Source organism: Patagioenas fasciata, chromosome 37 (genome assembly GCF_037038585.1).
Source record: "Patagioenas fasciata isolate bPatFas1 chromosome 37, bPatFas1.hap1, whole genome shotgun sequence".
Classification (NCBI taxonomy): Eukaryota; Metazoa; Chordata; class Aves; order Columbiformes; family Columbidae; genus Patagioenas; species Patagioenas fasciata.
In genome coordinates, this window is record NC_092556.1 from 301,599 (window position 1) to 321,931 (window position 20,333).

At 65.1% G+C, this 20,333-nt stretch overlaps 2 protein-coding genes and 1 long non-coding RNA gene across 5 annotated transcripts; 1 reads left to right on the top strand and 2 right to left on the bottom strand.

Moving 5' to 3' along the window:
• Positions 1-157: 157 nt before the first annotated feature.
• Positions 158-9,725, bottom strand: THOC6 (THO complex subunit 6). Of its 3 annotated transcripts, XM_071801314.1 has the most exons (12): positions 9,456-9,722; positions 7,695-7,759; positions 6,771-6,874; positions 6,160-6,197; positions 5,841-5,889; positions 5,660-5,731; positions 4,530-4,632; positions 3,589-3,638; positions 2,937-2,999; positions 2,750-2,860; positions 1,522-1,647; positions 160-501 (listed from the first exon to the last, which is right to left on the bottom strand). In XM_071801314.1, exons 1-12 carry the CDS (start codon positions 9,590-9,592, stop codon positions 418-420), a joined length of 1,002 nt encoding a protein of 333 aa, XP_071657415.1. In that variant the 5' UTR covers positions 9,593-9,722; the 3' UTR covers positions 160-417. The 3 variants fall into 3 exon arrangements, with proteins under 3 accessions (XP_071657417.1, XP_071657416.1, XP_071657415.1); XM_071801316.1 differs by lacking the exon at positions 2,750-2,860 and having other exon boundaries at positions 158-501; positions 9,456-9,725; XM_071801315.1 differs by lacking the exon at positions 5,660-5,731 and having other exon boundaries at positions 159-501; positions 9,456-9,723.
• A 130-nt stretch (positions 9,726-9,855) lies between these two features.
• On the top strand, positions 9,856-12,840 carry LOC139826237 (uncharacterized). Its single transcript, XR_011736216.1, has 4 exons — positions 9,856-9,957; positions 10,091-10,144; positions 10,838-10,936; positions 12,712-12,840. It is a non-coding gene; the product is annotated as an uncharacterized lncRNA (long non-coding RNA).
• A 94-nt stretch (positions 12,841-12,934) lies between these two features.
• CD2BP2 (CD2 cytoplasmic tail binding protein 2) lies at positions 12,935-20,304 on the bottom strand. Its single transcript, XM_071801332.1, has 7 exons — positions 20,201-20,304; positions 19,985-20,059; positions 18,590-18,716; positions 17,148-17,308; positions 15,550-16,516; positions 14,928-15,025; positions 12,935-13,190 (listed from the first exon to the last, which is right to left on the bottom strand). The coding sequence occupies exons 2-7, from the start codon at positions 20,054-20,056 to the stop codon at positions 13,083-13,085; spliced, it is 1,533 nt and encodes a 510-aa protein (XP_071657433.1). The 5' UTR covers positions 20,057-20,059; positions 20,201-20,304; the 3' UTR covers positions 12,935-13,082.
• Positions 20,305-20,333: the final 29 nt, after the last annotated feature.

A 20,333-nucleotide genomic window follows, 5' to 3' on the forward strand; every position in this document is an offset into this window, starting at 1 on the left:
CGAGTGGTGCCGGAAACGCCCGAGCGGCGCCGGAAACACCCGAGTGGTGGTGGGGGGGGGGCACCCGAGCGGTGCCGGAAACGCCCGAGTGGCGCCGGAAACACCCGAGTGGTGCCGGAAACACCCGAGTGGTGCCGGAAACACCCGAGCGGTGGGGGTGGGGGCACCCGAGCGGTGCCGGAAACACCCGAGTGCTGCCGGAAACGCCCGAGCGGTGCCGGAAACGCCCGAGCGGTGCCGGAAACGCCCGAAGCCGCTCGGAGGGGCCGGAAAGTCCCGAAGCGGCTCCGTTTCCCCCCCGAGCGGTCGCGGGTGGAACTGGGGGGGCCTGTACTGGTCTGTAGGGGTCCATACTGGTCTGTACTGGTCTGTACTGGTCTGTACGGGTCTGTACTGGTCTGTACTGGTCTGTGCCGGTCAGGCAAAGGCCAAGGAGAAGGCCCGGTAGCCCAGGTTGGTGAACACATCGATCTTGGGGCTGTTCCCGGCCGCCGTCAGCACCTGGGGGCGGGGCCTCCTCAGGACACGCCCACCCCGGGCTCCTCCCCCACCTCCCAGGCCCCGCCCCCCGTCTCTAAGCCCCACCCAAGGCTGCGATTTAGCCCATCTGGCCCCGCCCCCGTTAGGCCACACCCACTGCCCTTCAAGCCCCTCCCACCTCCAGGTTCTGTCATTCACCCCTTGGCCACACCCACCCCTCAGGCCCCACCCACACCCATGGCCCCGCCCCCCGTGGCCCCACCCCCGTGGCCCCGCCCACCCCCCGAGGGCCCACCCCCCTCAAGCCCCTCCCACCCCTCAGGCCCCACCCACCCCCGTGTCCCCGCCCCCAGGCCTCACCTGCCCCATGGTCCCGCCCACCCCTCAAGCCTCACCCACCCCTTGGCCCCTCCCACTCATGTCCCCGCCCCCTGAGGACCCGCCCACCCCTCCGGCCCCACCCACTGCCGCGTTCCCGCCCCCTGAAGCCCCGCCCTCCCAGGCTCCACCCACCCCCTGGCTCCACCCACCCCTTGTCCCTGCCCACCCCTTGGCCACGCCCACCCCTCGGCCCCGCCCACCCCTCAGCCACCACTGGCCCCGCCCACCCCCTGACCCAGCCCACCCCTGGCCCCACCCACCCCCTGGCCCCGCCCACCCCTCAACCACCACTGCCCCTCAACCACCACTGCCCCTCAACCACCACTGCTCCTGCCCACCCCCTGGACCCGCCCACCCCCTGACCCTGCCCACCCCTTGTCCCCGTCCACCCCCCGGCCCCGCCCACCCCCTGGACCCGCCCACCCCCTGACCCCGCCCCCCCCTTGTCCCCGTCCACCCCCCGGCCCCGCCCACCCCCTGGACCTGCCCACCCCCTGGACCCGCCCACCCCCTGGACCCGCCCACCCCTTGCCCCCGCCCACCCCCTGGACCCGCCCACCCCTTGTCCCCGTCCACCCCTCGGCCCCGCCCACCCCTTGTCCCCGCCCACCCCGTGTCCCCGCCCACCCCTTGGCCACGCCCACCCCCGTCCCCGCCCACCGTGTGCTGGTGCCGGGGCGCCAGGGCCAGGCTGCGCAGGGCGGGGGAGGAGACGGGGACGCGGCCGCGGGCGTCGCCGCTCAGGTGGAACTGGTGGAGGAGGGGACCCCGGCCCCCAGACAGCACCTGCACGGACGGACGGACGGACACCGTGGGACAGACACACGGACACCATGGGACAGACACACGGACACCATGGGACACATGGACACCATGGGACACACGGACACCGTGGGACACACGGACACCGTGGGACAGACACACGGACACCGTGGGACACACGGACACCGTGGGACAGACACACGGACACCATGGGACACACGGACACCGTGGGACAGACGGACAGCGTGGGACAGACACACGGACACCGTGGGACACACGGACACCGTGGGACAGACACACGGACACCATGGGACACACGGACACCGTGGGACAGACGGACAGCGTGGGACAGACAGGATGAGACACACGGACACCATGAGACACACGGACACCATGGGACAGACGGACACTGTGGGACAGACGGACACACTGGGACACATGGACACCATGGGACAGACGGACACACGGACACCATGGGACACACGGACACCATGGGACAGACGGACACCATGGGACAGATGGACAGGATGGGACAGACGGACACGGTGGAGGGGGCTGGGAGCTGAACTGGGGGGACTGGGAACCAAACTGGGGGAACTGGGGGGGACTGGGAATTGAATGGGGGAACTGGGATGGACTGGGAACCAAACTGGGGACACTGGGAGGGACTGGGAACCAAACTGGGGGAACTGGGATGGACTGGGAACCAAACTGGGGACACTGGGAGGGACTGGGAACCGAACTGGGGGGGACTGGGGGGGACTGGGAATTGAACTGGGGGGACTGGGAGGGACTGGGAACCAAACTGGGGGGGACTGGGGGGGACTGGGAACCAAACTGGGGACACTGGGAGGGACTGGGAATTGAATGGGGACACTGGGAACTCAACTGGGGACACTGGGAACTGAACTGGGGAGACTGGGAGACACCCTGAGACCAAACTGGGGGGACTGGGAACCAAACTGGGGGGGACTGGGAACCAAACTGGGGGGGACTGGGGGACACCCTGAGACCAAACTGGGGGGACTGGGAACCAAACTGGGGGGGACTGGGAACCGAACCGGGCGAAGCGGGGTGGGGGGGGGACCCAAACTGGTCCGAACTGGTCCGAACTGGTTGGACTCACCAGGTCCTGGTGGAAGAGCACGTGGTGCTGGGGGTGGGGGAGGGGGAAGACGGTGGTGGGGGTGCCGGAGCGCAGGTGCCACAGGGTCAGCGCCGGGCCCCCCCCGCACACCTGGGGTCACGGGGTCACGGGGTCAGCGGGGTCACGGGGGGCGGACCCCACCCCCGGCCCCGCCCCCGCCCCTCACCATCCAATCACCGTCGGTGGCCAAGCAGCGAATCCATTTGCCCAGCTGGGGGCGGCTGCACTCCTGGGGGGGAGGGGAAGGACCCAGGAGTTCGGGTGGGGAACCCAGGAGTTCGGGTGGGGAACCCAGGAGTTCGGGGGGGGGGGGTGGGGGGGGGAAATGGGGCGCGGAACCAAAGTTCAGGGTCGCGGGGGTTGGGGGGGGAGCGGAAGTGGAGGGACCGAGGCGCCCGCGGGGACCGGAAGTGATGAGACACCGAGGGGAGTGGGGGGGGGAAGCCGGAACTAAAGGGCAGGGTTGCGGGGGTTTGGGGGGGGAGCGGAAGTGAAGGGACCGAGGCGCCCGCGGGGACCGGAAGTGATGAGACACCGAGGGGAGTGGGGGGGGGAGGCCGGAACTAAAGGGCAGGGTTGCGGGGGGTTGGGGGGGGAGCGGAAGTGGAGGGACCGAGGCGCCCGCGGGGACCGGAAGTGATGTGGCACCGAGGCGAGTCGGGGGGGGGGGAAGGGGGAAAGGGGAAATGAGGCGGTTTGGGGCAGTTTGGGGCGTTTTGGGGCAATTTGGGGGGATTTGGGGGTATTTGGGGGGGGTTTGGGGGTAATTTGGGGGGGTTTTGGGGCATTTTGGGGCGGTTTGAGGGGATTTTGGGCACCTGGTACTTGTGAACCTCGATGAGCTGGACCTGGGTCCCCGTGCGCAGATCTGGGGAGAAAATGAGCCCAAAATGGCCCAAAAATGACCCAAAATGGGCCAAAAGGGACAAGAATGACCCGAAACGACCCCAAAATCACCCAGGAATGACCCAAAATGACAAGAAAGTGACAGAAAATGACCCCAAAGTGACAGAAAATGACCCCAAAATAACCCAACATGACCCCAAAGTGACACAAAAGGACCCAAAAGTGACAGAAAATGACCCAAAATGACCCAAAAGTGACAGAAAATGACCAAAAAATGACACAAAAATGAACCAAAGTGACCCAAAAGTGACACAAAACGTCCCCAAAATCCCCCAGAAATGACCCAAAATGACCCAAAATGACAGAAAAACGACCCAAAATGACCCAAAAGTGACAGAAAATGACCCAAATGTGACATAAAATGACCCAAAACGACCCAAGAGTGACCCAGAAATCACCCAGAAATGACCCAAAACCACCCCAAAGTGACAGAAAATGACCCAAAAACGCCCCAAAAGTGACAGAAAATGACCCCAAAATGCCCCAAAAATGCCCCCAAACGCCCCAAAATGGACACGGGGGGGTGGTGGGGGGAGGGGCGGGTGGGATTGGGCTGAATTCCTGTGGTTTTGGGGGTGATTTTGGGGTGAATTGGGGTGGTTTTGGGTCGTTTCTCAGCCCAGAGCCGCGGGGGCGGGGGAGGGGCCGGGGGGGTGATTTTGGGGTGAATTGGGGTGGTTTTGGGTCGTTTCTCACCCCAGAGCCGCAGGGGCGGGGGAGGGGCCGGGGGGGGTGATTTTGGGGTGAATTGGGGTGGTTTTGGGTCGTTTCTCAGCCCAGAGCCGCAGGGGCGGGGGAGGGGCCGGGGGGGTGATTTTGGGGTGAATTGGGGTGGTTTTGGGTCGTTCCTCACCCCAGAGCCGCACGGTCCCGTCCTCGCCCCCCGAGAGCAGCTGGGGCTGGGGGTCCCGCAGGGCCAGGCAATGGACCACGGCCGTGTGTCCCGACAGCGCCGCCTGCGGACGGACGGACGGACACCGAACCCATTGACCCCATTGACCCCATTGACCCCATTGACCCCATTGACCCCATTGAGTCCCATTGACCCCCATTGACCCCACTGACCACCATTGACCCCCATTGATCCCCATTGATCCCCATTGACCCCCATTGACTCCATTGACCCCCATTGCCCCCCATTGACTCCACTGACCCCCATTGCCCCCCTTGACTTCCATTGACGCCCATTGACCACCATTGACTTCCATTGACCCCCATTGATCCCCATTGACCCCCATTGACTCACATTGACCCCCATTGACCCCATTGCCCCCAATGCCCCCAATGTCCCCATTGATCCCCATGGCCCCCCACTGTACCCCATTGACCCCCATTGATTCCCATTGACCCCCATTGCCCCCAATGCCCCCATTGTCCCCCACTGACCCCCATTGTCCCCCATTGACCCCCATTGCCCCCCATTGCCCTCATTGATCCCCATTGATCCCCAATGCCCCCCATTGATCCCCAATGTCCCCATCACCCCCACTGTCCCCATTGTCCCCATTGCCCCCATTGCCCCCAGTGTCCCCAATGCCCCCATGTCCCCATTGCCCCCAATGTCCCCAATGCCCCCATTGCCCCCAATGTCCCCATTGCCCCCATTGCCCCATTGACCCCATTGCCCCCATTGCCCTCATTGCCCCCATTGTCCCCATTGCCCCCATGTCCCCAATGTCCCCATTGCCCCCAATGTCCCCATTCCCCCATTGCCCCCATTGCCCCCATTGTCCCCATTGCCCCCATGACCCCATTGCCCCCATGTCCCCAATGTCCCCATGTCCCCATTGCCCCCATTGTCCCCATTGTCCCCATTGCCCCCATGTCCCCAATGTCCCCATTGCCCCCATTGTCCCCATTGCCCCCATTGCCCTCATTGCCCCCATGTCCCCAATGTCCCCATTGCCCCCATGTCCCCAATGTCCCCAATGTCCCCATTGCCCCCAGTATCCCCATTGCCCCCAGTGTCCCCGTTGCTGTCACCGTGAAGGTTCCGGTCTCCAGATCCATCACCCAAATGGTTCCGTCACCCCCGGCCAGAACCAGGGAGTGATCCTGGGGTCACAGGGGGGTCAGGGGTCACCCAGGGGTCACGCGGGGGTCACCCGGGGGTCACCCGGGGTCACGCAGGGGTCAGGGGTCACCGGGGGTCACAGGGGCTCACCCGCGTGTTCAGCTCCAGGCTGGTGATCTCGGGAACCTCCAGGGTGTTCCTATGGAAATGGGGACCCAGGCGTCCGGGAGGGACCCGGGAGTGCCCCAGGGACCCGGGAGTGCCCCAAGGGACCCAGGAGTTCGGGAGGGGACCCAGGAGTTCGGGGGGGACCCAGGAGTTCGGGGGGGACCCAGGAGTGCCCCAAGGGACCCAGGAGTTCCGGAGGGGACCCAGGAGTTCGGGGGGGACCCAGGAGTGCCCCAAGGGACCTAGGTGTTCCAGAGGGACCCAGGAGTGCCCCACGGGACCCAGGCGTTCGGGGTCTCACCTGTAGGGCGGCCGACGGGTCCAGACCTCCCGACAGCCCTGGGAGGGGGAGGGGGTAAAACATGGGTGAGGGGGGGTCTGGGTGGGGACCCAGGCGTCCGGGAGGGACCCAGGAGTTCAGGAGGGACCCAGGAGTTCGGGAGGGACCCAGGAGTTCGGGAGGGACCCAGGAGTGCCCCAGGGGACCCAGGAGTTCAGGAGGGACCCAGGAGTTCAGGAGGGGACCCAGGAGTTCGGGAGGGACCCAGGAGTTCGGGAGGGGACCCAGGAGTTCGGGAGGGACCCAGGAGTTCGGGAGGGACCCAGGAGTTCGGGAGGGACCCAGGAGTGCCCCAAGGGACCCAGGAGTTCGGGAGGGGACCCAGGAGTTCGGGAGAGACCCAGGAGTGCCCCAAGGGACTCAGGAGTTCAGGAAGGACCCAGGAGTTCGGGAGGGACCCAGGAGTGCCCCGAGGGACCAAGGAGTTCGGGAGGGACCCAGGAGTTCGGGAGGGGACCCAGGAGTTCGGGAGGGACCCAGGAGTTCGGGAGGGACCCAGGCATGCCCCAGGGGACCCAGGAGTGCCCCAGGGACCCAGGCGTGCCCCGAGGGACCCCGGGTGCGGCGCTCACCTTGCGGCCCAGCTCGGCCCAGCTCCAGGCCTTGCACTCCCCGTCGCTGGCGCTCAGCAGCAGCCGCTCGGTGCCCAGCAGCGCGTACACGGGCGCCGAGTGCGCTGAAGGGGGCGGGGCTTAGGGGGCGTGGCCTCGGGGGCGGGGCTTGGGGGTGTCTCAGGGGGGCGGGGCCTAAAGGAGGTGGGGCCTCAAGGGGGTGGGTGGGGGCTGGAGGGCAGTGGGGGGGGCAAAACAGCGTGGGAGGAGCTCAAGGGGGTGTGGTCTAGGGGGTGGGGTCTAAGGGGGGTGGGGACTGAGGGGGCGGAGCCTCAGGGGGCGGGGCCTCACGGGGCAGGGCCTCAGGGGAGTGGTCTGGGGGTGGGGTCTAGGGAGTGGGGTCTAAGGGGGGTGAGGACTGAGGGGGCGGAGCCTCAGGGGGCGGGGCCTCACAGAGCAGGGCCTCAGGGGGAGTGGTCTGGGGGTGGGGTCTAGGGGGCGGGGTCTGAAGGGGGTTGGGACTGAGGGGGAGGGGCCTCAGGGGGCGGGGCCGAAAGGGGGTGGGTGGGGCCTGGACTCAGGGGCGGGGTCTCAGGAGGCGGGGACTCAGGGGGGTGGGGAATGAGGCGGTGGGGACTGAGGGGGCGGGGACTCAGGGGGGTGGGGACTGAGGGGGGTGGGGACTCAGGGGGTGGGGACTCAGGGGGGTGGGGACTGAAGGGGTGGGGACTCAGGGGGGTGGGGACTCAGGGGGCGGGGACTCAGGGGGCGGGGACTCAGGGGTCGGGGACTGGGGGGTGCAGGCGGGGCCTGGAGGGCAGTGGGAGGGGGCAAAGCAGCATGGGAGGAGCTCAAGGGGGTGGGGCTTAAGGGGGTGGGGCTTAAGGGGGTGGGGGTAAGGGGGCGTGGTCTGTGTAAGGGGGCGTGGCCGGGGGCGGGGCTCACCCTGGAAGAGCCCGAGCGGGCGCTTGTTCTCCTCCTTGGCATCGGCGCTCAGGGCGGCAGAGAGGCTGCGGGCACCGGGGAGACTGGGTTAGACTGGGATGGACTGGGGAGACTGGGATGGACTGGGATGGACTGGGATTGACTGGGGGAGACTGGGTTAGACTGGGATGGACTGGGGAGACTGGGATGGACTGGGGGAGACTGGGTTAGACTGGGATGGACTGGGGAGACTGGGATGGACTGGGGAGACTGGGTTAGACTGGGATGGACTGGGGAGACTGGGATGGACTGGGGGAGACTGGGATGGACTGGGGGAGACTGGGATGGACTGGGGGAGACTGGGGGAGACTGGGATGGACTGGGGAGACTGGGATGGACTGGGGGAGACTGGGATTGACTGGGGGAGACTGGGGGAGACTGGGGGAGACTGGGATTGACTGGGGGAGACTGGGGGAGACTGGGGGAGACTGGGATTGACTGGGTTAGACTGGGATTGACTGGGGGAGACTGGGATTGACTGGGGGAGACTGGGGGAGACTGGGGGAGACTGGGATTGACTGGGTTAGACTGGGCAAACTGGGATTGACTGGGTTAGACTGGGATTGACTGGGGGAGACTGGGATTGACTGGGGGAGACTGGGATTGACTGGGGGAGACTGGGATTGACTGGGGAGACTGGGGGAGACTGGGGGAGACTGGGGGAGACTGTGGAGACTGGGGAGACTGGGGGAGACTGGGATTGACCGGGGAGATTGGGTTAGACTGGGCAAACTGGGATTGACTGGGGGAGACTGGGTTAGACTGGGATTGACTGGGTTAGACTGGGATTGACTGGGGAGACTGGGGGAGACTGGGATTGACCGGGGAGATTGGGTTAGACTGGGCAAACTGGGATTGACTGGGGGAGACTGGGATTGACTGGGTTAGACTGGGTTAGACTGGGCAAACTGGGATTGACTGGGGTGACTGGGATCAACTGGGTTAGACTGGGTTAGACTGGGTTAGACTGGGCAAACTGGGATTGACTGGGGTGACTCAGATTGACTGGGGAAACTGGGATTAACCACGGTGACTGGGATTAACTGGGGTGACTGGGGTAACTGGGGTAAACTGGGGTAGACTGGGGTAGCTGGGTTAGATGGGGTTAGACTGGGCTAACTGGGTTAGACTTGGTTAACTGGGGTAGACTGGGTTAGACTGGGTTAGACTGGGCAAACTGGGATTGACTGGGGTGACTGGGATTGACTGGGGAAACTGGGATTAACCAGGGTGACTGGGATTAACTGGGGTGACTGGGGTAAACTGGGGTAGACTGGGGTAGCTGGGTTAGATAGGGTTAGACTGGGCTTAACTGGGTTAGACTGGGCTAACTGGGTTAGACTTGGTTAACTGGGATAGACTGGGTTAGACTGGAGTAACTGGGTTAGTGTGGGTTGTTGATGTTATCGGATGGTTATTGATCACCTATTGGTCCCTTATCGATCCCTTATCAACACCTGAACACCACAACCTCCCCAGAGCTGTTTCCCATATGGTTATTGATGTTATTGGATGGTTATCGATCCCTTATTGATCCCTTATTGATCACTTATTGATACCCAAACACCCCAACCTCCCCAGAGCTGTTCCCCCCACGCTTATTGACCACTTCTCGATCCCATATCGATCCCATATCGATCCCCACCACCCCACCCCCCCCCCCAGCACCTCCCAGCCCCCTCACTGCCGCCACCACCCAGGTTATCGATCCATTCCCGATACCTGAACACCGCGATCTCCCCGTAGTTGTTCCCGGCCGCCAGCTCCTTCCCCCCCGGCCCCGCCGCTTGGGCCAGGACGCTCATGTGCAGGAGTTGCCGGGCCCTTTGTACCCCCCCGGGTAAGGGGAGGGTGGCCATGGCCAGTGACGTCACTATGACGTCAATATTACCTCACAAAACCCCTCGATTTGCCCTCAAAACGCGGCCTCGCAAGCGGCGGGCTCCGCGCCGCGGTGACGTCACAGGCGCGCCGCGGTGGCGGCCACCGCGGCGCGTCTGTGACGTCACCGCGCCGCGGGAACGCCCCCTCCCCGCTTGGCTACGCCCCCCCACCGCTTGACCACGCCCCCCTCTTAGCTGCGCCCCCCTCACTTTGACCACGCCCCCCGCGCTTGGCCGCTCCCCCTCACTTCGGCCACGCCCCCTCACTTTGGCCACGCCCCCTCCTCCCCGCGCCTGCGCGCCCGCGGGACCCGGATGGAGGGCGCGGCCTGCGCGGGGGGGTGAGCGGTTCGGGGGGTTTTTTGGGGGGATTTTTGGGGTTTTTGGGGTTTTTGGGGGGGTTTTTGGGGTTTTTTGGGAGGGGGGAGGTTCGACCTCATTGGTTTTGTCCCTTCCCCCCCCCCCCGTGTACAGGATCCCCCGGCCCGTGGGGCCCGCGCTGAAGCGGCGGCTGCAGAGTGGGGGGGGGTGAGTGGGGCGGGGGTGGGAATGGGGGGGGGGTGGGGGGGGTGGGGGTGGGGGGGATGGGAAATGGGGGGAAATGGGGGGTGGGAAAAAGAGGGGGGGACGGGGGGGGGGATGGGAGGGAAATGGGGGGGACGGGGGGTGGGGGGGATGGGAAATGGGGGGAAATGGGGGGTGGGAAAAAGAGGGGGGGTGGGGGTGGGGGATGGGAGGGAAATGGGGGGGACGGGGGGTGGGGGGGATGGGAAATGGGGGGGTGGGGGGGATGGGGGAGTGGGGGGGAAGTGGGGGGGTGGGGGAGTGGGGGGGTGGGAGAGAAATGGGGGGGAGGGGAGAATGGGGGGGAGGGGAAGTGGGGGGGATGGGGAATGGGGGGATGGGAAAAGGGGGGGTGGGGAACTGGGGGAAGGGGACTGGGAGTAATGGGGGGGATGGGAGAATTGGGGGGGATGGGATGAGTGGGGGGAATTGGGGGGGACTGGGGGGTTGGGGTTGGATGGGGAGACTGGGGGACCCTACTGGTGCATACTGGTCTGTACTGGTCCATATCCGTCTGCTCTGGTGTACCCCAGTCCATACTGCTCCATATGTATCTATACTGGTTTATACCAGTTTATACTGGTCCATACTGGTCTATACCAGTCCATGCTGGTCTGTACTGGTCCATACTGGTCCATACTGGTCCGTTCTGCCCAGGGAGCCGCCCCCCAAGCGCGTCCTCCCCGAGGCGCTGGCGCCCGCGCGGCTGCGGGTGCTGGGGGCCCAGCACGACCACGGGTACAGCAGGAACGGGGGGTACGTGTGGGGCAGGGTCTATGGGGTGGGATCCATGGGGCTGGGGGCCCAGCACGACCACGGGTACAGCAGGAACGGGGGGTACGTGTGGGGCAGGGTCTATGGGGCAGGGTCTATGGGGTGGGATCCATGGGGCTGGGGGCCCAGCACGACCACGGGTACAGCAGGAACGGGGGGTACGTGTGGGGCAGGGTGTGGGGCAGGGTGTGGGGCAGGGTCTATGGGGTGGGATCCATGGGGCAGGGTGTGGGGCAGGGTCTATGGGGTGGGATCCATGGGGGGGGGTGTGGGGCAGGGTCTATGGGGCGGGATCCATGGGGCTGGGGGCCCAGCACGACCACGGGTACAGCAGGAACGGGGGGTACGTGTGGGGCAGGGTGTGGGGCAGGGTGTGGGGCAGGGTCCATGGGGCGGGATCCATGGGGCTGGGTGTGGGGCAGGGTCTATGGGGTGGGATCCATGGGGCTGGGGGCCCAGCACGACCACGGGTACAGCAGGAACGGGGGGTACGTGTGGGGCAGGGTGTGTGGGGCAGGGTCTGTGGGGCAGGGTCTATGGGGCGGGATCCATGGGGCTGGGTGTGGGGCAGGGTCTATGGGGTGGGATCCATGGGGCTGGGGGCCCAGCACGACCACGGGTACAGCAGGAACGGGGGGTACGTGTGGGGCAGGGTCTATGGGGCAGGGTCTATGGGGTGGGATCCATGGGGCTGGGGGCCCAGCACGACCACGGGTACAGCAGGAACGGGGGGTACGTGTGGGGCAGGGTCTGTGGGGCAGGGTCTATGGGGTGGGATCCATGGGGCTGGGGGCCCAGCACGACCACGGGTACAGCAGGAACGGGGGGTACGTGTGGGGCAGGGTCTATGGGGCAGGGTCTATGGGGTGGGATCCATGGGGCTGGGGGCCCAGCACGACCACGGGTACAGCAGGAACGGGGGGTACGTGTGGGGCAGGGTCTGTGGGGCAGGGTCTATGGGGTGGGATCCATGGGGCTGGGGGCCCAGCACGACCACGGGTACAGCAGGAACGGGGGGTACGTGTGGGGCAGGGTCTGTGGGGTGGGATCCATGGGGCAGCGTGTGGGGCAGGGTCTATGGGGTGGGATCCATGGGGCTGGGTGTGGGGCAGGGTCTATGGGGTGGGATCCATGGGGCTGGGGGCCCAGCACGACCACGGGTACAGCAGGAACGGGGGGTACGTGTGGGGCAGGGTCTGTGGGGCAGGGTCTATGGGGCGGTATCCATGGGGCTGGGGGCCCAGCACGACCACGGGTACAGCAGGAACGGGGGGTACGTGTGGGGCAGGGTCTGTGGGGCAGGGTCTGTGGGGTGGGATCCATGGGGCTGGGTGTGGGGCAGGGTCTATGGGGTGGGATCCATGGGGCTGGGTGTGGGGCAGGGTCTATGGGGTGGGATCCATGGGGCTCGGTGTGGGGCAGGGTCTATGGGGTGGGATCCATGGGGCTGGGTGTGGGGCAGGGTCTATGGGGCGGGATCCATGGGGCTGGGTGTGGGGCTGGGTCTATGGGGCGGGATCCATGGGGCTGGGGGCCCAGCACGACCACGGGTGCAGCAGGAACGGGGGGTACGTGTGGGGCAGGAGCTGTGGGGCTGGGATACGGGATGAGGATGTGGGGCTGGGGATGTGGGGCAGGATCAGTGGGGCTGGGATATGGGGGGATGTGGGGCTGTGAATTGGGGCTGTGGGGCAGGATCTGTGGGGCTGGAGGGGGAAATCTATGGGGCTGCAACACTAAATCCCCTCCCCCCCCAGGCCGCCCTTCCCGTGACCCCCGGAGAGGACCCCGGCGTCCGGGAGGGACCCAGGTGTACCCCAAGGGACCCAGGCGTACCCCAAGGGACCCAGGCGTCCGGGCCCCCCAATAAACCCAACGCCCCCCAATGGCCTCCTTGTCAATCAATGGGGGGGGGGGGGGGCGGAACGCACCAATAAACATGGGGGGGGGTCCCCCCATAACCCCCAAATCCCACTGAGATTTTGGGTCAAACCACTTTTTAATGGGGGGGGGGAACCCCAAAATTGGGAGGAGAGGGGAGGCCCAAATTTCGGGGGGTGGGCCGCACATTTTGGGGGGGTTCCCCCCACATTTTGGGGGGTGTCCCCCCCCATTTTGGGGTCCCCCCTCACGTGTAGAGCTGGAAATCCACGCGGGAACAATCGTAAAAGGGCCCTTGGGGCCCCACGCGCCGGCACCGGGCGCCCCCCCGGAAATAACCCTGGGCCGCCCACTCCTGGGGGGACACGGGGGGGTCGGGGGGGGTCCCCAAAATCCTCCGACCCCCCCCCCGACCCCCCAACCCCAAAAAACGCGGCAGAAATAACCCAAAAAACAACGTTTTTAGCCCCATTTTACGCTCCCCCCCCCCCCACCCCATCATTTTGGTTTCTCCCAACTTTGGGCTGTTCCACCAATTGTGCCCCCCCCCCCCCAATTCTGGGCTGTTCCCCCCCCCTTCCTCTTTGGGCTGTTCCCCCAATTTGGTTCCCCCCCATTTTAACCACTCCCCCCCCATATTTCAGACCCCCCCCCCATATTTGGGGTCCCCCCCATGTTTTCGGGTCCCCCCCATATTTCAGACCCCCCCCCATGCTTTGGGGTCCCCCCCATATTTTGGAACCCCCATATTTCAGACCCCCCAATATTTCAGAGCCCCCCCATATTTGGGGTCCCCCCCATGTTTTCGGGTCCCCCCCATATTTCAGACCCCCCCCCATGTTTTGGGGTCCCCCCCATATTTGGGGTCCCCCCCATATTTTGGACCCCCCCATATTTCAGACCCCCCAATATTTGGGGTCCCCCCCATGTTTTGGGGCCCCCCCCATGTTTGGGGTCCCCCCCATATTTCAGACCCCCCCCCATGTTTGGGGTCCCCCCCAATATTTGGGGTCCCCCCCATATTCTGGGTTCCCCCCCATATTTCAGACCCCCCCCATATTTCAGAGCCCCCCCATATTTGGGGTCCCCCCCATGTTTTCGGGTCCCCCCCATATTTCAGACCCCCCCCATGTTTTGGGGTCCCCCCCCATATTTTGGACCCCCCCATATTTCAGACCCCCCAATATTTGGGGTCCCCCCCATATTTTGGACCCCCCCCATATTTCAGACCCCCCCCATATTTCAGAGCCCCCCCATATTTGGGGTCCCCCCCATGTTTTCGGGTCCCCCCCAATTTCAGACCCCCCCCATGTTTTGGGGTCCCCCCCCATATTTTGGACCCCCCCATATTTCAGACCCCCCAATATTTGGGGTCCCCCCCATATTTTGGACCCCCCCCATATTTCAGACCCCCCCATATTTCAGAGCCCCCCCATATTTGGGGTCCCCCCCATGTTTTCGGGTCCCCCCCATATTTCAGACCCCCCCCATGTTTTGGGGTCCCCCCCATATTTGGGGTCCCCCCCATATTTTGGACCCCCCCATATTTCAGACCCCCAATATTTGGGGTCCCCCCCATGTTTTGGGGCCCCCCCCATGTTTGGGGTCCCCCCCATATTTCAGAGCCCCCCCATATTTGGGGTCCCCCCCATGTTTGGGGCCCCCCCCAATTTCAGACCCTCCCCCATATTTCGCCCCCCCCCCCCATGTTTCGGGGTCCCCCCCCATATTTGGGGTCCCCCCCATATTTCAGACCCCCCCATATTTGGGGTCCCCCCCCCGTTTTGGGGCCCCCCCCACCTGCATCTGGGCGCTGCTGAAGGGGCCGTAGATCTCGGGGTCCCCCCATGTGTTGGGGTCCCCCCCATATTTCAGACCCCCCCCCATATTTTGGGGTCCCCCCCCATATTTGGGGTCCCCCCCCCGTGTTTTGGGGCCCCCCCCACCTGCATCTGGGCGCTGCTGAAGGGGCCGTAGATCTCGGGGTCCCCCCCATGTGTTGGGGTCCCCCCCATATTTCAGACCCCCCCCATATTTTGGGGTCCCCCCCCCATATTTTGGGGTCCCCCCCGTGTTTCGGGGCCCCCCCCACCTGCATCTGGGCGCTGCTGAAGGGGCCGTAGATCTCGGGGTCCCCCCCGTGCTCCCATTGGAATTCCCACAGCACCTCGGACAGCGGCCCCGCCCCCCCTGCCCAAAACGGGGGGGGGGGTCACCCCAAAACCCCCCGAACCCCCCCAAAAAGCCCCCAAAACCACCCCCAAAATCCACCCAAAAAAATCCCCCCCAAATCCCTTAAAATGCCCCCAAAATCGCCCTAAACCCCCCCTAAAAATGAACCCCAAAGCCCCCCCCAAATCCCCCCAAAAATCCCCTCTAAAACCCCCCCAAAAATTCCCACGAAACCCCCCCAAAAAGACCCAAAAATCCCCCTAAAAAAAACCTCAAAAACCCCAAAATGCCCCCCAAAAACCCCCCCAAAAAGGCCCCAAAACTCCCCCCAAAACCCCCCCAAAAATGCCCCCAAACCCCCCCCCAAAAATCCCCCCAAAAACCCTAAAAATGCCCCCAAACCCCCCAAATTCACCCCCAAACCCCCCCTTTCACCCCAAAACTGACCCCACGTGTCCCCCCCAACCCCCCCGGGACCCCCAACCCCCCCAACCCCCCCAAATTCACCCCCAACCCCCCCAATTCACCCCAACGCCCCCCACCTTCCCCCTCCTCTTCATCCGCGAACATATCGAGGGCGGGGCCGGGCTCCGGGGGGGCGTGGCCGGGCTCCTGGTGGGCGGGGCTGTGGGCGGGGCTGAGCGAGGCCCCGCCCAGCGCTCTGAGCCGCGCCCCCAGGCGCTCTCGGCTCTCCTGGAGGACCCCGAACAGCCCCCGGGCCACCAAAGCATCCGATAGGGCAACCAGGGCCTCCAGGGGGGCGGGGCCAAGCCCGCGGCTCCGCCCCTCGCCACGCCCACCGCCCGGCTCCTCCTCCGCTTTGCTCCGCCCATCCGCGGGGTGGCCACGCCCCTCCGCCTCATCACCACTCCCCTCTGCTTGGCCACGCCCCTCTACTTGCCCACGCCCATCCCCCTGCTGGCCCCGCCCCTCCACATCACCACTCCCCTCCCTCTGCCCCCGCCCATCCCCGGGCTGGCCACGCCCCCCCACCTCATCACCACCCCCTTCTGCTTGGCCACGCCCCTCCGCTTGGCTCCTCCCACCGCCCGCCCCCTCCTGGCCAACCCCCTCCGCTTGGCCCCGCCCCTCATTATCCTCCCCACTCCCCCCCGCTTCGCCCCTCCCATCCCTCTGGCCACGCCCCTCCGCGTCACCACGCCCCTCCGCTTCGCCCCTCCCATCCCCCTGGCCACGCCCCTCCACGTCACTCCTCCCATCCCTCTGACCACGCCCCTCCGCGTCGCCCCTCCCATCCCTCTGGCCACGCCCCTCCGCCGCAGCACCGCGCCCCCTGGCTTGGCCCCGCCCCCTGTTCTGTCCCCGCCCCCGGGGGGCGTGGCCCGGCCCCGCCAGCCGCCGCAGGGCGCCCCCCACGGTCTCCCCGGGGCGCAGCAGCCCCAGCACCTCCCGCAGCAGCTGGGGGAGGGGCGGCGGTGACGGGGGGGCGGGGTCGATGTCGTCACCCGGGGGGCGGGGCGGGGAGGGGGGGCGGGGCTTGATCTGCCTCTGCGGGGGGAGAAACGGGGGGGTGAGTGGGACCCCAATGGGCCCATGGTCCCCAATCGCCCCCCAACATCCCCATGACCCCCAATGTCCCCATAACCCCCAATGTCCCCATGTCCCCAATGTCCCCCCATGACCCCCCTGTCCCCAATGTCCCCCTATGACCCCCGTGTCCCCAATGTCCCCAATGTCCCCATGACCCCCCATGTCCCCAATGTCCCCCTATGACCCCCGTGTCCCCAATGTCCCCATGACCCCCTGTGACCCCCAATGTCCCCAATGTCCCCATGACCCCCAATGTCCCCATGACCCCCATGTCCCCCGATGTCCCCAATGTCCCCATGTCCCCCCATGACTCCCCGTGTCCCCAACGTCCCCAATGTCCCCAATATCCCCATGACCCCCAATGTCCCCATGACTCCCAATGTCCCCCCATGACCCCAATGTCCCCATGACCCCCCATGACCCCCCGTGTCCCCAATGTCCCCAATGTCCCCATGACCCCCAATGTCCCCATGACCCCCATGTCCCCCAATGTCCCCAATGTCCCCATGTCCCCCCATGACTCCCCGTGTCCCCAATGTCCCCATGTCCCCAATGTCCCCATGACCCCCGTGTCCCCCTGTCCCCGTACCCAGTCGATGGCCTCCAGCCAGGGGTCGGGGGGCCGGGGGTCCCTGTGGGGCAGGAAGTGCCCGTGGGGGTCGAACCGCCCCTCCCCCAGCTCCTCCTCCAGGTTGAACGGGGTCAGCGGCACCGGCCCCTCCCCCCCCTGCGCCGGCCCCGCCTCCTGCCCTGGGGGAGGGGCCGAGTCAGACACCCTATGGATCCTATAGACCCCATGGATCCTATGGACCCCATGGACCCCATGGCCCCGCCTCCTGCCCTGGGGGAGGGGCCGAGTCAGACACCCTATGGATCCTATAGACCCCATGGATCCTATGGACCCCATGGACCCCATGGCCCCGCCTCCTGCCCTGGGGGAGGGGCCGAGTCACACACCCTATGGATCCTATAGACCCCATGGATCCTATGGACCCCATGGACCCCATGGCCCCGCCTCCTGCCCTGGGGGAGGGGCCGAGTCAGACACCCTATGGATCCTATAGACCCCATGGACCCCATGGCCCTGCCTCCTGCCCTGGGGGAGGGGCCGAGTCAGACACCCTATGGATCCTATAGACCCCATGGACCCCATGGCCCCGCCTCCTGCCCTGGGGGAGGGGCCGAGTCACACAGGGACCCTATGGACCCTATAGACCCCATGGATCCTATAGACTCCATGGACCCTATAGACCCCATAGACCCTATGGATCCTATAGACCCCATGGACCCCATGGCCCCGCCTCCTGCCCTGGGGGAGGGGCCGAGTCACACATGGACCCTATGGATCCTATAGGTCCTATAGACCCCATGGCCCCGCCTCCTGCCCTGGGGGAGGGGCCGAGTCACACACCCTATGGATCCTATAGATCCTATGGACCCTATAGATCCTATAGACCCTATGGATCCTATGGACCCTATAGACCCCATAGACCCACCCATATTCCCCTCAGACCCCTATACACCCCATAGGTTCCCCACAGCTCCTATAGGCTCTGCAGGTCCCCTATAGGTCCCCTATGGTCCCCCAGGTCCCCTATGGACCCCATAGATCTTCTACAGCTCTTATAACCGCCATAGGTCCCCTATAGCTCCCATAAATCCTCTACAGCCCCTATAGACCCCACAGATGCCCTACAGCCCCTATAGACTCTGCAGGTGCCCTATAGACCCCCTACAGCCCCATAGATCTCCTACAGCCTTATAGCCGCCATAGGTTCCCTATAACTCCCATAAATCTTCCACAGCCCCTATAGACTCCATAGATCCCCTGCAGCTCCTATAGGCTCTGTAGATCGCCCATAGGTCCCCTATAGCCCCATAGATCTCCTACAGCTCTCACAACCCCCATAGCTCCCCTACAGCTCCCATAGACTCTGTACAGCCCCTATGCACCCCATAGGTTCCCTGCAGCTCCTACAGGCTCCGCAGGTCCCCTATAGGTCCCCATAGGCCCCTATGGGCCATACGTACCCAGCCCGCGCAGCAGCTCGGCCCCAGCTCCTTCCTCCTCCTCCTCCTCCTCCTCCTCCTCATCGCTGTCCAGCGACGGCTGCCCCGGGAAATGGCTGCCGGGGCCCCCTATGGACCCTATAGGCGCCTATAGGGAGAGGAACACCCCCACAGCCCCTATAGAGTCCACAGAGGCGTGGGGACCGCCCTATGGACGCTATAGGCACAGAGACACCCCCACAGTGCTATAGAGGCCATAGAGACATGGGGACCGCCCTGTGGATCCTATAGGTACCTATAGACATACAGACACCTCCACAGCCCCTATAGAGCCCATAGAACCATGGAGACCACCCTATGGACCCTATATGTGCCTATAGACATAGAGACACCCCCATAGTCCCTATAGAGCCCATAGAGACATGAGGACCACCCTATGGATCCTATAGACACAGAGACACCCCCACAGCCCTATAGAGCCCATAGAGACATGGGGACCACCCTATGGATCCTATAGACACAGAGACACCCCCACAGCCCTATAAAGCCCACAGAGACATGGGGACCACCCTATGGACACTATGGATCCTATAGGCACAGGCAAACCCCCACAGCCCCTATAGAGCCCATAGAGACATAGGGAGCTCTCCACAGCCCCTATAGGCCCCTATAGACCCCCACACCCATAGGGAGCTCCCCCAGCTCCTATAGACCCCTATACACCCCCCACACCCATCGGGAGCTCCCTTAGTCCCCTATGGCCCCCTATAGCTCCTATACCCCTATATGCATCCCCTGCACCCCCTATAGGTGCCCCACACAGCCCCCATAACCCTTAGAGGCCTCCCATAACCCCCTATACCATCCATACCCCCTATAGGACCCCCCCATAGGACCCCCCATCCCACCCTATAGGACCCCCTATAGGCCCCCCCCCATTTATAGCCCCCTATAGGCTCCCCCTATCCCCCCCTTATAGCCCCCTATAGACCCCCCCATCCCCCCCTTATACCCCCTATAGGGCCCCCATAGGACCCCCTATAGGCCCCCCCTTATAGCTCCCTATAAGACCCCTATAGGCCCCTCCTTATAGCCCCCTATAGGACTCCCCCTCCTCCCTCATAGCCCCCTATAGAGCCCCCATAGGACCCCTATAGGCCCCCCCATCCCCCTCTTATAGCTCCCTATACACCCCTATAGGCCCCCCCTTATAGCCCCCTATAGACCCCCCCATCCCCCCCCTTATACCCCCTATAGGGCCCCCATAGGACCCCTATAGGCCCCCCCTCCCCCCCCTTTATAGCCCCCTATAAGACCCCTATAGGTCCCCCCTTAGAAGTCCCTATAGGACCCCCCCATCCCCCCCCATAGGTCCCCCCATAGGTCCCCTATAGCCGCCCCCCCCCCCCCCCTCACCCGTTTCCGCGGCGGCTCCTCCGGCCCCTCCCCCCCCGGGGGCTCCGCGATCGTCACTTTGCGCTTGGCCATGGGCTGGGGGAGGGGCGGGGGCTCATTAGCACCCGTTAATTAACCCCCCCCGCTCGTTAATGAGCCATTAACGCTCATTAATGAGTCATTAGCGCCCACTAATTAACGCCCGCCCCCCCCCCCCCCCATCCCGGCCGCGCTCACCGGCGCGCACGCAAGGGCGGGCGGAAGTGAAGTGGCGCCGGGCGGAAGTGGCGCCGGGCGGAAGTGGCGCCGGGCGGAAGCGGCGCCGGGCGGAAGTGACGTCGGCAGGGCGGGAAAGTCTTAAACGGGCCGC